Consider the following 19,552-nt stretch of genomic DNA (forward strand, 5'->3'; position numbering starts at 1 on the left):
TTGGCCGCAGCCTCACAGGGCGCCGCCATCTTTACCTCTCAAGTCATTACTTGTATACTGTAGCCTTGAAACAAATCTGAATAAGGAAAAACATTGTAATAAAATAATGCAAACTGCTACCGCTATTGTTGGGGAGCCTGAGGACTGTAAAGGGGGTTGGCTCGGATAGTTATACTCTTTTCGCCCCCGGGTGTCGGTCAGAGCACTGGAGGGAAGACGTGGTTCAGTTTTGATTGCTTTACTGAATTATTGGCAAAAAAATAATAATAAATAACCATAAACACTCGGCAACACACCAAACATACATCGATCGAGACAACAAAATACATTTGCTGGCGACCGTTAGTCGCCATGCCGCTGCGTAACGGGTACTCGTACAATGTGAGGTAAACTCAAAAGAGCGCGCCGGAGCTGTCAATCAAACGGCGCGCACATGAAGCAAATCGCGATCGGACAAACGGTACATTAGTGGACAGTAGTAACAATGAAATGACTATACAAGTGAGTATATCTCACTTTGTGTCAAAGACGCACACGATCACAGCAACATACACAGTCGATTCTGAGCGCGCCGGAGCTGTCAATCAAACGGCGATCGGACAACACGATCACAGCAACATACTCAGTCGATACCAGCAACCTTTAACTTACCGCTGCGCACAAGTGAAAATGGGTATAATGTCTAGACCCCAAATATAAGACGACCCTCACTTTCAGTCTTATTTCAATGCAAAAAAACTCGTCTTATATTCGGGCCAATACGGTAATAGAATGTATGGTTTTATTTACGAATATTACCCCTATAAACTCTTTGTCCCATTCCTTTTGCACCCGTGTTAATTTAACAAATCTAAATGACCAATTAGGTGCGTGAAAAAGCTGTTGATGCTATTGCACAAGAGAAACAGCAGTTTTGAGGAAAATGTTTGTGAGGTCTTCTATATTTGAAACCCCATTTTGTTTCAAGAATGAGTGTGGTTCATGTTACTACCGGGACTCGTCAAAATCAAACTATTTGAAATAATAATCAGTCACATCTGAAGAGAACAAAGAAAATCAACGAGCTTTAATGATATCTTTAAATATGGTGATCTGAAAATAGTTCAGTAACAGTATTGCACCAAGCAGAGCCTCCTGTCATCAAGGCCAACAGTATCATAAACTCTTGAAAACGGAGGACACATCTGCACAATTTTCAGTAGTCTTTCTGTTTGCTCATCACATCTTTATATACAGAGCATGAGGCCATTTTGACATTAACTGATCAGAGCAGTGAAATTCTGTAAAAATGGATAATAAACCGAATTTCTTTAATTCAAAGAAATATACAAACTTATTGCAACTCATCATTATTTTTTGTCTAAAGGTGTTCTCTCAATGACATTCACACTGGAGGATGATAGAAATACATATATACACATAGACTAAACAAGTCATCAGATATCAGCCCAAATATCAGTAATATCCATAAATAAAAAAAAAAAAAACAACCTCAAAACATTTTTTGCTTTGCTCTTCAATCCAACAAGAATTGAAATGGAGCATCGTATTGATCTCACTGCTGTTATGATTCAGTGCTTCTGACACTGAGATAATATATACACCCAAATGCAGTTACAGTGCATAGATTTACTCAGCATAAGGATCATGTGCAATGTATTAGACAAACGGGAAAATTTTACCAACATTTGTATTTGGGAAATAAATTAAACAACCCCAAGAGTGAATGTATTGTTGTTGACAGGGAAACCAAGTTGAGAGGTTTGATTTCCTCTAGTGAGTAACATGCCAGAGATGACATTATTGTTAATAGGTTGTAAAGTGTTTACATCTAAGGGTTCTCTAGCCTATATTGTGATATCACTCTTTTAAGGCTTTGTGCGGTAAACCACTTTTACAGATAATCTATTTACAACTTGCAATTTGTGCAACTATTACCAAAGCTGTGAACAAAAAAGACAATTGACTATCAAAGGATGAACATCCCAGTTACCTGACTGTGCCAGTGTTTATAAAGCAAATGACACGCTAGTGTGTAATTTACAAATAAATTAATAGGGACTTAGCTACCGTATTTGCCGGTGTACAGGTCGACTCGATGTATAAGTCGACCCCCTAAAATTCGACGGAAATTTACGATTCTATGATATATCCTTTGTATAAGTCGAGCTCAATTGTTGCATTATATTAAACTTCAAAATTCAATATGCGAAATTTATTGACGAAATGTGTTCAAATTCCGGGAGGCCGTGCACATGCGGCTGTTTATAAGCACCGCGGAGGAGATCGCGGAGCCTCATTCGACTTCCAGCGGCCGGCGAGCTCGCGCACGCCGCCCGGCACCAACGGGAGGCCGGAAATAGCTCCAAGCCGAGTGGATCGGCACTTTATAAGCACCGCAGAGGAGATCGCGGAGCCTCATTCGACTTCCAGTGGCCGGCGAGCTCGCGCACCCGCCCGGCACATCCGGGAGGCCGTGCGCACGCGCCAAGTGGCCGAAAATAGCCCCCGCCGAGCGGATCGGCTGTTTATAAGAACCGCGGAGGAGATCGCTGAGCCTCATTCGACTTCCAGCGGCCGGCGAGCTCGCGCACTCGCCCGGCACATCCGGGAGGCCGTGCGCACGCGCCAAGTGGCCGAAAATAGCCCCCGGCGAGCGGATCGGCTGTTTATAAGCACCGCGGAGGAGATCGCGGAGCCTCATACGACTTCCAGCGGCCGGCGAGCTCGCGCACCCGCCCGGCACATCCGGGAGGCCGTGCGCACGCGCCAAGTGGCCGAAAATAGCCCCCGCCGAGCGGATCGGCTGTTTATAAGCACCGCGGAGGAGATCGCTGAGCCTCATTCGACTTCCAGCGGGCGGCGCACTCGCGCACGCCGCCCGGCACATCCGGGAGGCCGTGCGCACGCGCCAAGTGGCCGAAAATAGCCCCCGCCGAGCGGATGGCTGTTTATAAGCACCGCGGAGGAGATCGCTGAGCCTCATTCGACTTCCAGCGGGCCGCGCACTCGCGCACGCCGCCCGGTTTAAATTTTCTAAGTGCAACGCACAATGAGATTCATGAGAAACGGCCTTGGTTACCATCACATTTGAAGCGATGAATACGAAGTTAAATTTTATGACTCGGTGTATAAGTCGAGGTCGATTTTTTTCGGTCGATTTTGGATCGAAAAAGGTCGACCAATACACCGGCAAATACGGTATTTCTTTTAAACCTCTCGACCAACTTCCAACTTGTTGATTACCTTTTTAGAGGGCACCAGTAAGGCACATTAGGACAAGCACGTGAATTGCGACCAAGTAGGCAAGAAAGAAGTAACGTGAGCGTGCACGGCTCATCAGCAGCCGGGAAAAGTACAGGCCTCTTCCTCTGAACCAACGTCTGCATGCCACCATTCCGCCTTTCATCTGGCACACAAGTCACACACAAATCAGACACAGAAATTTGACTGGTAAAGAAAGTATGTCTTTTCCTGACTATAAGTCGCTCTGGAGTACAAATTGCACCACCAATAAAATGCATAATACAGAAGGAAAAGAGCTATATCAGTCGCACTGAAATATAAGTTGCATTTTGGGGGGAAATTTATTTGATAAAATCCAACACCAAGAACAGACATGTCATCTTGAAAGGCAATTTAAAATAAAAATAGAATAGAGGCTGAATAATTGTACGGAATTGTAATACTAATAATAATTGTACGGTATGCTAACATTACATGGCACATAAACAACGAACTGAGAATGTGCCTGGTTTGTTAACATATTAAGAGTTATTCAAATAACTATAGCATAAATAACATGTTAACAAGTTTACCAAACCATCCGTGTCAGTCGAAATCCAATGAAATGTTCATCCTTGGTGTCACTTTTAAACAACTCCGGAAGATGTGGCATTACTCTGAGTGACGGATGAAGGTGATTAATTGCCAGTCATGTATTTGCATTAAAACCATGGACAACTGAGCTGAAACAAGTGATCGGTTGGGGCAGTAAACTAAAAGCGGCCCCTCAAGTGTGTGTAAATATTTGAATGAAAATGAGACTGGCAGCATGGGCCGAGGGACGGGAATTGGAAATTAACATTAATTACATAATGCTGTGATGCTGTGCATTTGAGATTTTTCATTTTCATTTGTCTATGTTGTGGAATCTGTCCCTTTGCAAATATACATGAAATGAAATATGCAGGTCAATCATTCTTCAAATATGACAAAATAAGTGCTCGTATGAATGGCCATCTAAAATGGCACTCGCTAAGGCTAGCTGACGAACATCTAGTATCTATATGAAAAGCAAAAATATAATGTTGCGTCTGCTTCAATGACAAAATAAGGACGAGCAAAGAGACGTTTACTTTACATATCAGAAAGTGTATTCAAAAACATGGCAAACTTCATATCATGAGTTCAGCCTAATGTGGCTCACTGGGAAAATCTAATTGATTTAGGATCATAAAAGCTTCTACCTTCCGTGTTATCAGTGGCTGGTTTGGGTTGAGGCTTACAGCTTCCCACTCATCATCTGCTTCCATCTCGATACTGCTGAAGTCTCTCCGAAGATCTTGAGACAGACTTGAACTGATGGTGCAGAACATAACATTTACCTTTGAGCACATCACTGTATGTGACAGTTGATACAGGGTGTTTTTGTGTCAACACCTTTTTGTGCTGGCCTCAGCAAGATGCAAAGCCTCTTCGGCAGTCTCCCTTCGGTACCGTTCATCTGCCAGACTCCGCTCTACCTCAAGGAGCCTAAATGTGGAGCAAAGTAACATCTACAGTCAGAGTCAAGAAGCCTTTTGACAGCGCTACAAAGAAATAGTATGGAGGACTACTTGTGCTACATTTGAAAAACTATATCTACAAAATAGTTGAGGTGGAGCATTCATGTACTCAACTGCGGCTAGGGTGAGGCATGTATGGATGGATGGGTGTGTGGTTGGCGGGGAATTGGGTGGATGGATGGATGTGGTATGCCTGGTACGAAACATGCTGGCTTGTCAAGTTTGGCAAGGACGACTGCTTGATCTAGACTGACTACTGTCTGGTGCTAGGATAGGAGCCATCTTTGTGCATTAGATAAGATATTTAAACTGTAATCGGACGGACATCCCACTCTCTCAGCCAATGTGTCAAGTGTTATTTTACAATACAATACCCACCCCACCTTCTTGTCTACTAGGGAATTGAGTTACCATTCTCTGGCTGATTGGTACACTGGCTAGTGCTCTGTGCTAAGAACCAAACAAAACATCAGGTATGATTCCCAAGTTGTGCGGAAAGTGGCACGTAAAGTTTTTTTTCCCCCATTTTAAGGGAATGATGATTGACGGACTGACTGACTGAGAAGCCATGATGGAAACACTTTCAAAATAACGAGGACGGAGGGACAGACAATTAGATTTTGAATAAGGTTTGTAAATAAATAAAAAATGTTTAGTTTTGCAATTTTTGTTTGCTGTTTTTAAATTTGTGTGTTTTTTAATTTGTTTTTGCAATTACTTTTTTGTCTGTTTAGATATTTTTTTCTGTGAATTGAACTTCAGGGCCACTGTAATCATCTGTGATGTGACCACCTTTCTCTGAGCTGGTCAACTTCAATTGTTTGAGCAACAACTGTGCTGTTCTTTTCCTGAGGACCTCCGGGAGCCACCTGTGCTTCAACTGCACCCTAAAAGACAGGAAAACACAATACTACAATTGTTTTCAGATTCAAAACAGCTTTAACTAAAAATACAAAGTGGGAATTGCACAAACACTCAATTAATAGTCACCATGAACATAATCTAAAAGCAGCAATGTAAGCGACTGTGATCACTCTCACTTGACCCAATGGCAGAACATCTGACAATTTACTATAGAGACAAAGGACATAGAAGTATTATGTCTTCAAAACTTGAAAATGAAAGACAATTCATAACGAGTGCCGTACACTATCTAAACAGAACAGTAAATACACGATCTTTTTGGGAAACGTTACCTGGGTCTGGCCTTGGCTTTCCAGCCAGCGGCATCGATTTTGGGTGTCACTCAGGGTTTGGGACATAGCACTAAGGTGGGCGGTGACAGCACCCTTCTCCTCCATTGCTTGCTGTAGCTGTGGATGGGGACAAGAACATAAGAGGTTTGCCGCTCCGTTATTAATTCAGAAGACCAAACAATGTGGTAAAACATCTGCAGCACAACACAAAATGAAAAATATGGTAGGAAGGTTAGTTCACATTTGAGACATTAATATTACTCATATTTTATATCAGTTTATCAGTAAACCACCAATCATGTTACCCCTCCTAGCAATTAGAATAGTATGTAGAGGTGAGTTGTGTTGTGTCATTAACAGTTTCAAACCTTTGAGTTAAGTTGCTCAAAGTACTGGTCTCGTTGCTGGATGTCATACAAGCAGAGTTGCAGCTCTCTGTGCAGCTGGACCCTCTCTGCTTCCAATCGACTCACCGCCTCTTCCATTTCCTTCTGGCTTACCGGATTCACCATTTCCTAATGATTATCCACAAATATTAACGGTGATGAATGGTTAACCATATTAAAAAGTAAACTTGTAACACAATAGAGGCCTTGTATTATTGAATCTCAAGGACAAAATAAAAACTTTCATTCAAATGTTGAAAGTGGTGCAGTTCAGAAAGTCCCTCAATTTCCCATTATTGACTATCACAAATAGTTTAGGGATCAAGCTGGATGCATGATGTTACAAAAAGCCAGCTGCACACTGAGCGACAAGGGTGTACATGACTGAGCTGTCGTGTTGCGTGTGTTGACGGTTCTACAACTGTGGATGAAATGGCAAAGCTTTGGTAAATATGCACGGGACCGACCGTTGCATGTATTACGCTGATTACATTCAAATGAATGGGAGCCATCCCCGCCATTTCATATATATTAATTATTTCAACTTTATTCTCACCCAAGTCCTCCTTCTCTAGCAACTTGTTTCTATACTGACCCCAAGTTTTTTTGTGGATTAAAAAAGGTGTATACAGTACAGCATATTATATAACGAGACTTAGAGTACAATACAGGATTGTACATTTCACATCACAATGAGTCCTTATGCTAAATCAGTCAATGAGTTGTCCAGCTGTCTTATTTTTTTTTTTTTTAGATGATTAGGTCTTATTCCAAAGCATCACACAGTTTGCACAATGTGCATCATCCCTTGGAGAAAATGCCAGAGTCAGAACGTGAAAGTATACAAATTTACCTTGACTGGTTGTGTGTCTCTTTCAGACCTGCAAGCAGTAAAATAGCATTGATTTGTTGAAATTTCTTTGACTTTGCTCCAGAAGTGTCAAAATATGATCACTATTATGAAGTGTACAACAGGGGTTAAATGTTGTAAACATGCTGGTAAATGAAGCTGAATAAACACAGACTTGATAGCTTTGTTTTTGATGGCGGTTATCCACAACTGTTTACTATTAAACTATTACTATTAAAGAGGACTAAACCTTTTTTTGCAAGAGTATCTTGTATGTACCAACACTGCTCAAAACACAGCACACTGATTACTATTGCATTGGTGGAATAAGTATTAAGTTTGAATTAAGTCGCAGGCATGCTGGCCAGCAGTCATTGAGCAGTAGGCGGGGGACACCCTAAACTGGTTGCCAGCCAATCGCAAGGCACACTGAGACGAACAACCATTCGCACTCGAACTCACACCTAAGGACAATTTGGTGTGCTCAATCGGCCTATCAAGCATGTTCTTGGGATGTGGCAGGAAACCGGAGTGCCCAGACAAAACCCACGCGGGCCCGGGGAGAACATGCAAACTCCACACAGAGAGGGCCGGAGGTGGAATCGAACCCTCACCCTCCTAACTGTGAGGCGGTCGTGCTAACCGGTGCGTCACCGAGCCGCCTATCTCAAAACTTTTAAAGTAAAAAAGCATCAGATAATGAAGATATTCATATTTTAAAAGTTTTGACAGCATAGCTTTATTCCTCTTTACGAACACACATTAAACACAAGCATTTCAAACAGACACATCTATCAAGTCTACTTTTACCTTTGAAGAGCAGTTTCATTTGGCAAATTGCTGGCTTCTTTTCCAGGTGTCAGTCGAGGCTGCAGCTCTTTCATCTGCAAGAGAAGCAATAGTAGACCAACAGCTTCTTGTGAAAATTGATCTTTAAATCCCATCAAACACTAAGTATTATGGGCAGCAGCTGATGTGCATCACATCCTAACGTAGAAGTACCAATAGAACGTTGAAAAAAGCAAATTTGACTCAACCTTCACGTGCTTATGCAAAAGGAAACAATGTAGCGACATTGAAGTGCAAGTCACAGCCAAAATCAAACCACTGCTGATGACATGACTTACCACCCCATGCTTTTCAATCTGGAAAGTACTTCCTTTTGACTTTGTCTCACTCATGGTCCTGACAGTGTTTAGGCCTGACTCTTGCCTGGACTCAATCACTTTTGTCGCTTCTGCCAACTCATCAACCAGCCTGTCACGATCATTTTGGAGACTGGCAATGGACTTGGAGAAAGCAGACAGTTGTTTGCTATAGGAGGAATTTTCCAGGATAACCCGTTTCAGTTGTTTTTCCTTTTCTGAAAAAGCCTTCGTTAGCTCGCCAAGCAACTTGTTCAGCTCTGCATGAGTATCTTTGCTCTCCAAAGCTCTTAATTTGTGAACAAGGATCTCCCTTTCTTTCGTAAACATGGCTACATCAGATGTAGCATCCTGGAAATGGCGCTCAACTTTGTTCAGAGCTGCCCAAGTGTCTCTGAGCTCTCCATCATACCTGCTTCGCAAGACCTTGAAGTCTTCAACGAGCTGGTCACGGTCATTCTGCAAAGCAGCCATGGCTTTACAAAGGGACTCATTTTGAGCCTTTAGATCTTTATTTTGCCCTTGGGCCTCCAACAATTGTTGCTCTGATTCCAGTAGACCCTTTGCAAACTTTTGCTCAGCCCTCTGTCGTTCAGTCGTCATTTGGTCCACTTCGTGTTCAGAGGCATCCAGTTCAGTATTGTATTCATCATCTGAATGTGTTAGTTTTTTGTCAGTTTCATTTTCAAGCAGGTCCATTTGTTTCGTTATGTCAGCAATTTGAGCTTCCTGTGAGAGAAGCTTTTGCTGAAGATCAATACATTCAGCAGTTTTAGCCGCCACAGTTCGCTGCAGATCAGCAATAACTTTGTCTTCATTTGTATCCTTCTGACTCGCTATATCATTTTGCAGTTTTGCCACCTGTGTTTCAAGTTTAGAAACATCTGCCTTCAAAGTACAACTCATCTCTATTTCGTTTTGGAGCTCTGACAAAGCTTCTGTGTGCTGTTTTTCAGCTGTCGTGTTTTGGTTTTCAAGATTTTGTATAACATCCTCCTGCTTTTTTAGCAAAACTTTCAACTGATTGTCTTTTAAGGATAAAACCTGGTTCAAATCCTCTCTGTAATGAATGAGTTGGGCCCTGAGCATTGCGTTCTCAGAATTTAGGTCATCCATCTGATATAATAATTTCTTAATTTCTTCTTTAAGGCCTCTGGTTGTGCCACCATTATCAATCGAGTTCTCTTCATCTTTAAGTTCTAAATGACTCTTTGCCTCTAGTATTCTGTATTCAGACATCAATTGTTCTTTTTCCCTCTGTGCAGACACCAGTGACATCTTGACTTCCTCCATCTTAGCTGACACTTGCTCTTTTTCCTGGCCTGACCTGTTCAAGCTAATTTGCAGACTTCTGACTTTGGCCTGAAGTTCTCTGAATTCTTTAGTAGCCTGTTCCCTTTGGTGTTGTAAAGTTCTTAACCTGTCCTCATAGATAGCTTCTTGGGACTGACAATTAGCCTGAAGTTGCTCAATATATCCTGACATATGGTCATCCCTACAGGACAAGAGAGAGGAGATCTCAGCATCTTTGCTTTGAAGTAGGCTTTCCAGTTGAAGGGAAATTCCTTTTTGGTTCTCCAGGTCAGCCTGCACCTTGTCATTCTCAGCCCTCAAAACAAGCATCTCAGCGTCCAAGTCAGCATTAATCTTTTCTGTCAAGTTATGAAGATGAAAATGAGAAATCTCATCGTTGTTGGCAATCTGCATTTCAAGAGCGCTTTGATCTTGCTCTACTGTTTTAGCTTGAGCACTGAGTTCATTTAACTGTACAGTCAAAAGTTCGACAGTCTCATTGAGATCGGCATTGCTAGCACTCAGAATCAACATTTGCCTCTGATGAGAAGCAGAAGCAACTGAAGATCCATTAAGCGCACTCTTCAGTCTTGAATTAATTATTTTAAGTTCATTCACCTCTTTTTTACACAATCGCATATCCTCCAGTAATTTTTTCACTGCAGAACCTTGTTCCATGAGCTGGTTATCTTTCTCCTGCAAAGCGTTTTGATACAAATCATTCCAAAGTTTTGTAGCATTTGCCCCATGAGGAGTGGATGATAAAGCAGACAGTTTTGCTTCATTAGTCTCAAATGCTCGCTTTAGATTATTCATCTTCATAGCTTGATAGTCCATTTGTCGCTTTAGTTCAGTAACTCTTCGACTGTCGCTAATATCTAAATTCTTTAGATCATCCATTTGTTTCTGTAAAATAACTTCATTGTTTTTAAATGAGTTTAACTGTTTTTCAACCGTAGCTTCCTTTAATTTTGTTTTCCCTGTGAGTGAATCTTCAGATGGAACATTTACTCGGTCTAGCTTAAGGTGGTCTCTTTCCTGAAGCATACCAGTTCTCACTGTGGCCTCCTGGATGTGAGACTTGGCTTCACCTTCTTTGTTTTGCTCTTCAACTTTTTTCATGGTTTTCAAAGAATTCTCTAAATGCAAAATGTGCTCTTGATATTTAATGCAGTTTTGTTGCAACTGACTTATTTCCTGATGCTTTTCTTTTAGAAGCTCTTGCAGTTCTTTATTGGTGTTTTTGGACCCCTCCTTTTCTCGCTGCACAGCCTTGAGTTTTTCCTCAACGTCTTGGATTAATTTTAGATGTCCATCCTGTTTTTCTTGGCAAAGTGTGTCATTCACCTCTTTGCTAATTGCAAGCTGGGAAGACAGCTGAATGTTTTGAGCTTGCAAAGCACTGATGGATTCAGACAGTGATTCAATTATTTTAGAATTGTTGAGGACCACAGTTTCCAGGTACTCGTTTTCATTTTTCACTCTGTCTGATGATTCTTGAACATTTTCTAGCTCCTCTTGCAGAAGACACTTATCATCTTCTAAAATTTTAACCTTCTCATTGAGACTAATTGTTTCGTGGATGTGCTGATTCATCATGGCTTGAAGCTCAATAATGGCATCCTCTTTTATTTGCAGCTGCACTTCATGACTACTGTGTATTTTTTCAAGTCTTTCAGAAAGAAATGTATTTTCTTTCAGTAAAACCTTATTGCTTTCAAGTTGAGCCATAAATTCAGCATTCTGGCCCTCAATCTGGGTAATCAACACATTTTTCTCACTTAATGTCTCATCAAGTTTAAGTTGCACGTTCTTTGCGTGAGATTTTGATTCCATGCACTGTTTTGAATCACTACCATTTAGCTTTTCAGTCAGTTCTCTGTTTTTAACATGCATATCTGCAATATTATCTTTGCAAGCCTCCAGTGAAGACTTCAGTTGTAGAATTTTGGCCTCGCAGTGCTGATTTTTGTTAGTCAGCTCAAATATTGCTATCCTGTGGGTTTCAATGATTTCGACCAGTTCTTTTTTAATGGTGTCATTTTCTTGCTGCAGTTCTTCTATTATGTGCTGTTTCTCTTCTGAAAATGTCTGCATTTTTTCTTTAAGTGTTTCATGTTCCTCCTCTACTTGTCTGGCTTGGCCGTGCATAAATACCATCTCAGTCTCACATTTGAGCAATTTTCGGAGGGCTTCCTGTCTATCACTTTTGGCTCCTTCCAAATGTTGTCTCATCTTATCCATTTCAGTACCAACATTCTCATATGCTTGTAAAAGGGTCTCATAATCTTGTTCAAGTTCTGAATGCATTGATTTCCATTTGGTCAGCTCCTCCGTCTGAGAGTCTTTGAGAGATTCTAGCTGGCAGGAAAATGCTTGCTTCTGCTGTGTGATATTCTCTATGGTTTGCTTCAAGCTTTCACATGCGTCTGATAGACTACAATTGTCATGATGGATACGATCAACTTCAGAGCTTAGCTTCTCTTTATCAGTGTTAACAGATTTTATATCTATTTCAAGGACTACATTTTGTTGTTTTAGTCTTGAAAATGAGGATTCTAGGGCAAGGCATTCAACTTCTTTGGCATTGATTTTTGATGACAGATTTCCAACTTGTTCTTTCAATGATGCATTTTCCTTCATGAGTTCTTTCCTTGAGACTAAAGCTGTTTGAAGTTTCTTAGTTAGTAGGGTCATTTTATTATGATTATCCTGATTATTTACTTTGCCACAATCTTCTTGAGATTGATGAAGTTGGTCATTTTCCCTTTTCATGCTCATAGTGGAAATGTCATGGTTTTTACTTATCTGCTGCAATTGTAGTTGAAGTGCTGCAATCAGCTCATCCTTTTCTGATATTGCAGACTTATCTTCATGTTTTGGAACTGTTTGTAAGTCTTCAGCACATCTGTCAACAGTGTTTACTGCATCTTCATTTACATGTTCTTCCTTGTTGGACGCTTCAGCAATCTCTTCATACATAAGCTCTTTGACATGCTTACACTGGTTCAGCTGAGTATGGAGCGTGCCTAACTCTATCTTGAGTTCATCAATTATTCTCAAGGCATTTACATTGTCTATATTCAACGATACCAAATTTGTTTCTTTTTCAGTGTATTCTAACTGTGCTTTTTCAAGCATCCTCGTCAAACTGTACTCCTTCTCACACAGCCGTTGCTGTGCCTCTGCCAAAACTCTCTGGATGGTTGACACTTGATCCAAATGAGTCTTTTCTTCCATTGAATCTTGAAACTTTACTTCATTTGTTTTCAGCTGACCTTGCTCTATTATCGTGACAGGTTGGGAATTAGAAGCCAGAGTCTCTGATCTTTCCTCCATCAAGATGAGAGCCTTGTCTTTAATTTTCAATTGGGTTTGCAATTTTGAATGGCACTGTCTCTCGCTCTCTGCCAGAGAAATCTTTAAATCTTGCACAGTTTCATCCTTCTGAACAAGCTCTCTTAAAATCTTTAATTCATCCAAATTAGACAATGAGGTCCTCTGGAGTTGCTCCAGTTCGCTAAGATTCTCATTATATTTGAACTGGATGGCAGTGAGCTCATTTGGCTGCTGACAGTGTTGTTTCAAGAGTGCCTTATAGTTATCTTTCAGTTCATTTAATTCTTTGGTTAATTGTTTCTCATTTTCTTGAGCTCTCTGTAGAGTCTCTTTGCGTGCTAGTAATGCAACCTGGATCTTTTTTTGCAGCAGTGCCTTTTCTTGCTTCATTTGTGCAAGCTTGTTCTCTAACACACCAGCATTATCATTGGGGAAAGCTTTGTCTTTAGACAGATTTTTACATATTGTGATTTTAATCTGATGCTCTTCCACATTTTCTATCAGTCTCTTTTCTTGTTCAAAACTATTCTGTTGCTCAGCAGCACATGCCTGAAGATGTTGGATTTGGACACGTTTCTCATTGAGTTGTTGCAATATTTCTGTCAAGCAACTCTCTGTTTCGCTTTCTGACGAGTGAAAAAAGTTTTTTTCAGATTCAAGTTGCTCAGCAAGTTCTTCAGTTTGCATTTTGTGATAATGGATCTCCCTTTCTTTATCAAAGCATTCCTTTTCAAGGAGAGCAATCCTTTCATCAAGCACTTTTGCTGCAGACTGAGCTTGTGTTGTGGTTTCCACTAATTTGTCTTGTAAACATGAAATATCATTGTCAAGACCGTCACATTTTTTTTCAGACTCTTCATTTTTTTTCAACAGATCCTTTCGAATAATGAAAGACACTTGAAGTTTTTTCTTCACTGTATCTTTTTCTTTAGAAATGTTTGCTATCTCACATTTTAGGTCACTGTTTTGTTTTAGCAGCTCAAGTTTTTCTGAGTTCTGAATTTCATTCTCCCTTAGGGTACATGAATTATGTTCTTCTAGCTGGAGGAAAATCTCCTTATACTGCTTAGTGGATGTGTCGTAATCTTGTTGTATAATCGCTAGTTGTTTTGCTAAATGGTCATTTTCCTCACCAAGTTTCACCCTTTCATTTAAGGCAGACTCCATGACTTGGGAAATTGATGCATCCTTTTCTTTTAACTGCTGACTAAGCCCAATGAGTAATTCTTTTTGTTGACTTATCTGAATGGTCATGGAGTTGATTTGATCATCTTTTATTTTAAGTTCCCCGTGTAAAGACAAGTGTTTCAGAGAAGCTTCTGTTGATTTTTCTTCCTCAGTCTTCAGCTGAGTTTGTAAATTCTCCATTTTCTTCTGTAAAACAAACATTTGACTTTTTTCATAATTACTCTTATCTTCTTTATCAAGGGCAGCTTGCATTTTTTGAAAATCTGCTATAGTTGTATCAAACTTGTTTTTCAAAGCATCTACCTCAGAGTAAAGAGTGGCTTCAACTTGTTTTATCATTTGATGCAAATGTGATTTGTCCTCATGCGAAATGACGGATATGGCGTCAGCACCACTGAATTTTGCTACAAGCTGTTCTAACTCAAGTTCCACAGCCTCAAGAGCCTGCTGCAAAGTTTTGTTCTCGTTATCCTTTTCCTTGACTAATGCCATGACCTTTTCAAGTTGTATCCTAGAGGTTGATGCCTCAAATTCTCTTGCACTGAGAAGATCAGAACCTTTTTTAATAGCGGAGAATGCTTCAGCCAGTTTGTCTTGCAAATTGTCTAGGTCCTGTTTCAAAGCATTTACCTTCACATCTTTAGATGAAATTTCATTTTCAACATTATTCAATTGTTCTACAAGTAGTGCCTTATCATGTTTTTCTCTATCTAGGACAAGCAGCCACTCTTTTTCAGTGTCCTGCAGCATTTGGTCTATCTTATGAATACTATCTTTCAATTGAGAAATGTCCTCATCTTGAGCACTAACCTTGGTTTGGAGGCTCTCCTTGTCATACACCATTTGCTGGATGCTTTCACTTATGCTGCTGGACTGCTGCTCCAACTGAACCTTGGGGTCCCCCTTGGATTCACATATTTGATGATGTAGCTTCTCCAGCCCTTCCTTTTCTGCAAGAAGTTTCCTAATATCCTCAACTAAGTGTATATTTTCATTGTTGACAGCTGTGAGGGCGCTCTGGTGCTCTTTTCTTGACAAACTAATCTCTTCATTCAGCTTCTTATTTTGCAGTTCTAGTTTCTGTATTTTAGAAATAAGATCAGATGTATGTTTGGCTTGGGCTGTGTACTGATTGTTAATTGCATGTAAAGCCATTTCTCTCTGTTCCAGGTTCTCTGTCAATGCATTCATGTGGCCCACAACTTGAAGATGTTGAGCTCTTAGTTTTTCGATTTCAACAGTCAAATGAGAGACATTTGCTTGATGAGAGGCAAATGCTTCATCCTTTTCTTTTGACAACTTGGAAATCAGGTTCTGTGTCTTCTCAAGTTTATTTTGGATTAAGGAAAGCTCATTTCTCAAAGTTTCTATGGTGGTCTTTGCTGTGTTGTGTTCATCTGATAAAGTCTTTAGGCTCAACATTTCATCAGTCCTTTGGGACAGCTGCTTTCTCATATCCTGCAAATCCTCCAAATTGGCTGCATATTTTTCTTGCAGGTTAATGAGGGCACTTTGTTTTTCTTCAGCTGATGTTTTGTGGTTGGAAGCATCCGATGACAGTATCTGTATTTGATTTTGTAATTGTGACATTAACTCTGTGCTTTCGACAAACTGACTTTTGAAAAGCAACAACTCATCGGCTGTTCTCTGTAAACCTTGAAGAGACTGTGACTGGTCCATAAGACGAAAGTCTCGTTCTTCCAAGGCTTTTTCAAGATTTTTTGTTTCTACTATCTGCATTTGGAGGATGCTGTTAATCTTAAAAGACTCTTCTTCAAGGTGTGAAAGCTTTTCTTTTAAGATCTCACACTCTTTTTCTTTGTCTTGAAGACTAACATTCAAATTTTCATTCACAAGCGTGACATTTCTTTGATCTTCAAGACTAGACTGCTCTTTTTTCTCCAATATATTTTTTAAAGTTGTTGATTCTGAGGTAAGACCGCGGATTTGACCTCTAAGTTTGCAGACAGAATCTCCAAGGTCTGTAACTTGGACTTTCAAACTAAACATTTCATTATCTTTCAGTTTCAACTGCTCCTCCTGCTCAGATATCCTACTTTTAAGTTCTTTCAGGGAATCATCTTTATCTTGGATGGTTAAATTAAGATGTTCCTTTTCTGACTGTGTAGTTTTGAGCTGGAGTTCACTTTCATTAACTGCTTTTTTTAGATGTGCAAGTTCTTCATGCGCTTTGGAAAGCTCTACACAAGATTTCTGAAGCTCAGATTTAAAGCTTACATTCTGATCATTTAGGGCTTGAATTGCATCTTTTAAATCAGTTACCTCAGCTTTCATCAGTTCATTCTCTTGTCTTAGTTGACAATTTTCAAAAGTAAGCGTCTCCACAGAATCCTTGAGATTGGTAATTTCAATCTGCATCTCTTCTACGCCGTTATTCACGGCTGCGAGCTGACTTTCAAGTTTGATCATGGATTGAGTACATTCATTGAGCTCTTCTTGCTGGTTTTCAAAATCATTTGTTAGATCTTTTAACATGTGCTCCTTTTGTTCTAACTGTTGCTTTGTCTCTAAGCTTTCTTGTCTGACTGACTCAACCTCACACTGCATTTGCAACACAAGGTCCTTCTGCAGCATGACTTCATTGTGATGAACAATACATTCATCTGATTTTTGCTGAAGCATTGTGTCCTTCTCCATTATCTCTGTCTTTAAGATGGAGCCCTGTTCTTGAAGCATAGAGATGGTGTCCTGCAATTGCAGTTGTTGGATATGCTGGGCTTCTAAGAGTGATTTTTCTTCTAACAGGATTTCTTCTTTCTCAACCAGAGAGAGTTTCAACTGATTTATCTGAATTTTTAGGTCATTTACTTGCTCTTGCAATGTTTGAATCTGTTGTTCCCTTTCATTCAGTGTTTTTGAAAGGGTATTACATTCATTTGTTTTCTCAAGCAAACATACTTTGTTAGAGATTTCCCTTTCCTGGATGACCTGTTTTGTGTTACTTACGGAATCAATAAGATATTTTTTTTCATTCAGAAGATCATTGATTATCTTCTCATCATTTGTGTTTTGTTCCTCAAGCTTAGATTTCTGTTCTTTGAGGAGACTGATCTTGGTTTTTAATTCACAAGCCAATGCATTGTTCTGTGACACCTCTTTTTGTAGTCGTTCATTATCTTCGGTTAGACTCGTTACATTCATGCTAAAACTGGAGTTCTGCTCAAGAGTGGCTTTGAGTTCTGTATCAAGGTTTGAAATAATATGTGTTTTCTTGTCAAGTTCATTTTCTATGGACTTTAAAACTGCATGAAGTTGTTGGCTTTCTGACATGATTGTGTGCATTTTACTTTTAAGGGTTCTCAGCTCGGTTTCCCTGAAGTTTGCTTCTGTTTTGAGTTTTCTGGATTTTTCTTTCATTTCATTGATTTCGTTTTTGAGAGCGTTCATATTATTGTTTGCATCATCAAAGTCATCTTTGTGTTTTTGGCACTGCTGTGCCATACTTTTCATCATCATTTCTTTTTCTTCGAGATCCTTGCAAAACTGCGAGCGTTCCGAATTTAGTGATTCAACTTCCTCTTGGAGCTTCTGTACAGATTCCTTATGGAAAATAATCTCACTCTGCAAACCATGACACTCTTCCTGTTTTTCCTTTAAAGTTGAATCCTTCTCCAATAGCCCAGACTTCAGACTGCAATCTTGTGCTTGAAGAAGAGTCAATGTTTCTTTAAGTTGCATTTGATCAATTTTTCGGGCCTCCAGTTCTGCTTGAAGATCAGAGGCAACCTGGTGGTTCTTTTCTGTGGTAACGCGCAACTCATCTGCCTCAGAAATGTGGCTCTGCAGTTGCCCTTGCAATTGTGTGATGATGTCCTCCTTTTCCCTGAGTAACCGGTTGAGGTTACTACATTCTTTTGTTTTGGCCAGGACAACCTCATTGTTTGAGAGTGTGTGTTGTTTAAGATCTCTTTTTAAATCAGTAGCTTGTAAAATTAAATCTTCTTTATTTTTTTCTAATTCATGAATCATACTGCTGTTTTGGAAATATTGTGATTCTAATGTGGATAACTTTGCATGCAAAGAATCTCTTTCGAACTTGATTTCTGAAATTGTCGCAACCTTTTCAGTTACTTCTAATTCAAGTCTTTCATTTTCCTTTGTTAAGTTTTGTACTTGTCTCTTTAAATTGTTGTTAAGTTCAAGGGCAGATGTAATATTTTCATTAAGTTGGTTTTCATTCAGATTCTGTACTTCAAGGTTTTCAGTGAGATTTATAAGCTTTTCTTGCAACTGTTCTTTCTCAGTCTCCATGTGTTTTAAGAGATCCTTCATGTTTGAGACATTTTCAATGTTGTTATCAAGTTCTTTGCGCAACTTCTTATTTTCAGATTCCCTGACTTGTAATTCTGCATTATAGCTCTGTCGCTCATCCTTTGCCTGTTCATCATTTGCCTTCAGTTGGTTTTCCAGCAATGTTATGATTTTCTTATATTTCTCCATCTCTTGTTGAACATTGTCCTTACTTTGTGCTCGTTCCTTTAATTCTTTGGACAACAGCTCCATGTCATGATTGAATTTTTCCACTTGGGATAGAAGTTTGTTCTTTTCATCCTTTATAGTTTTCAGTTCATTTTCATACATCTCTTCTTTTTGAAGAATATTTTTCTCATTGTTAGCATTTATTTCCTTGAGCTGCAACATGAGTTCATCAGACTCGTGTTGCCTTAGGTTAGCTAATTCCATTTGTTCTTTTAGTGAAGAGATGAGTGTTTCACATTCCGAAAGCTGGACATGATGGCTCACAGTTTGTTTCTGAGTTTGAGATCGGAGGTCTTGAATAGTTTGTTTATTCTCTTTAGCCTGTTTGATTAGTTGGTCCATCTCTGCTACTTTAGATTTGCTTTCTTCTTTGGCCTTGTCTAATTCCATCCTAACATCCTTTAGATTCTCAACAAGCTCCGTAATCTTGGTATTAAGCGATTGCTGATCTGCAGTCTGCGAATCGCTAATAACTGTGACCTCTCGACCTGCTTTTGTCAATGCATTTTCTACTTGAATCAAGTTTTCTTCCTTGAGTCGAAGCTCTTCTTTGAGAACTGTAACCTGTTCTGAATACTCCAACATGGTGGTGTTTAGTGCTTTGTCTTTTTCCAACAGAGTATCTTTCAGACTATCAATCTCCCGTTCACAACTTTGAAGATCATGAATGAGTTGGGCCCTTTCTTCCAGGTGGGACGTGTTTAACTTGTCTAATTCCTCATTCGTTTGGTCAAGCTCAGTTTGTAATGTGTCTATGATGATGTCTTGCTTCTGACTCTGCAAAATAAACAAATAAATCAAACTTTTAGGTAAGACTGGGTAATTTCTACTTTTATTCACCAATAAAAGAGAAATGGAAACTTGGCAA

At 39.8% G+C, this 19,552-nt stretch overlaps 1 protein-coding gene across 8 annotated transcripts in view; it reads right to left on the reverse strand.

The window, feature by feature from the left end:
- Positions 1-1,038: 1,038 nt before the first annotated feature.
- The window catches only part of si:ch211-220f16.2 (golgin subfamily B member 1), an 87,674-nt gene continuing 69,160 nt past the window's right edge, over positions 1,039-19,552 (reverse strand). For 6 of the 8 annotated variants that reach the window (XM_049718576.1, XM_049718579.2, XM_049718578.2 and 3 more), the window contains 9 exons: positions 8,347-19,461; positions 8,030-8,103; positions 7,223-7,250; positions 6,352-6,498; positions 5,984-6,100; positions 5,580-5,674; positions 4,663-4,755; positions 4,470-4,581; positions 1,039-3,409 (listed from right to left, as the gene is read on the reverse strand). In XM_049718576.1, the coding sequence (XP_049574533.1) occupies positions 3,251-3,409; positions 4,470-4,581; positions 4,663-4,755; positions 5,580-5,674; positions 5,984-6,100; positions 6,352-6,498; positions 7,223-7,250; positions 8,030-8,103; positions 8,347-19,461 (11,940 nt within the window). In that variant the 3' untranslated portion in view covers positions 1,039-3,250. The remainder of the gene's footprint in view (positions 3,410-4,469; positions 4,582-4,662; positions 4,756-5,579; positions 5,675-5,983; positions 6,101-6,351; positions 6,499-7,222; positions 7,251-8,029; positions 8,104-8,346; positions 19,462-19,552) is intronic. The other 2 variants (XM_049718580.2, XM_049718583.2) reach the window with 2 other exon arrangements.

Source organism: Syngnathus scovelli, chromosome 4, assembly GCF_024217435.2.
Source record: "Syngnathus scovelli strain Florida chromosome 4, RoL_Ssco_1.2, whole genome shotgun sequence".
Lineage (NCBI taxonomy): Eukaryota > Metazoa > Chordata > Actinopteri > Syngnathiformes > Syngnathidae > Syngnathus > Syngnathus scovelli.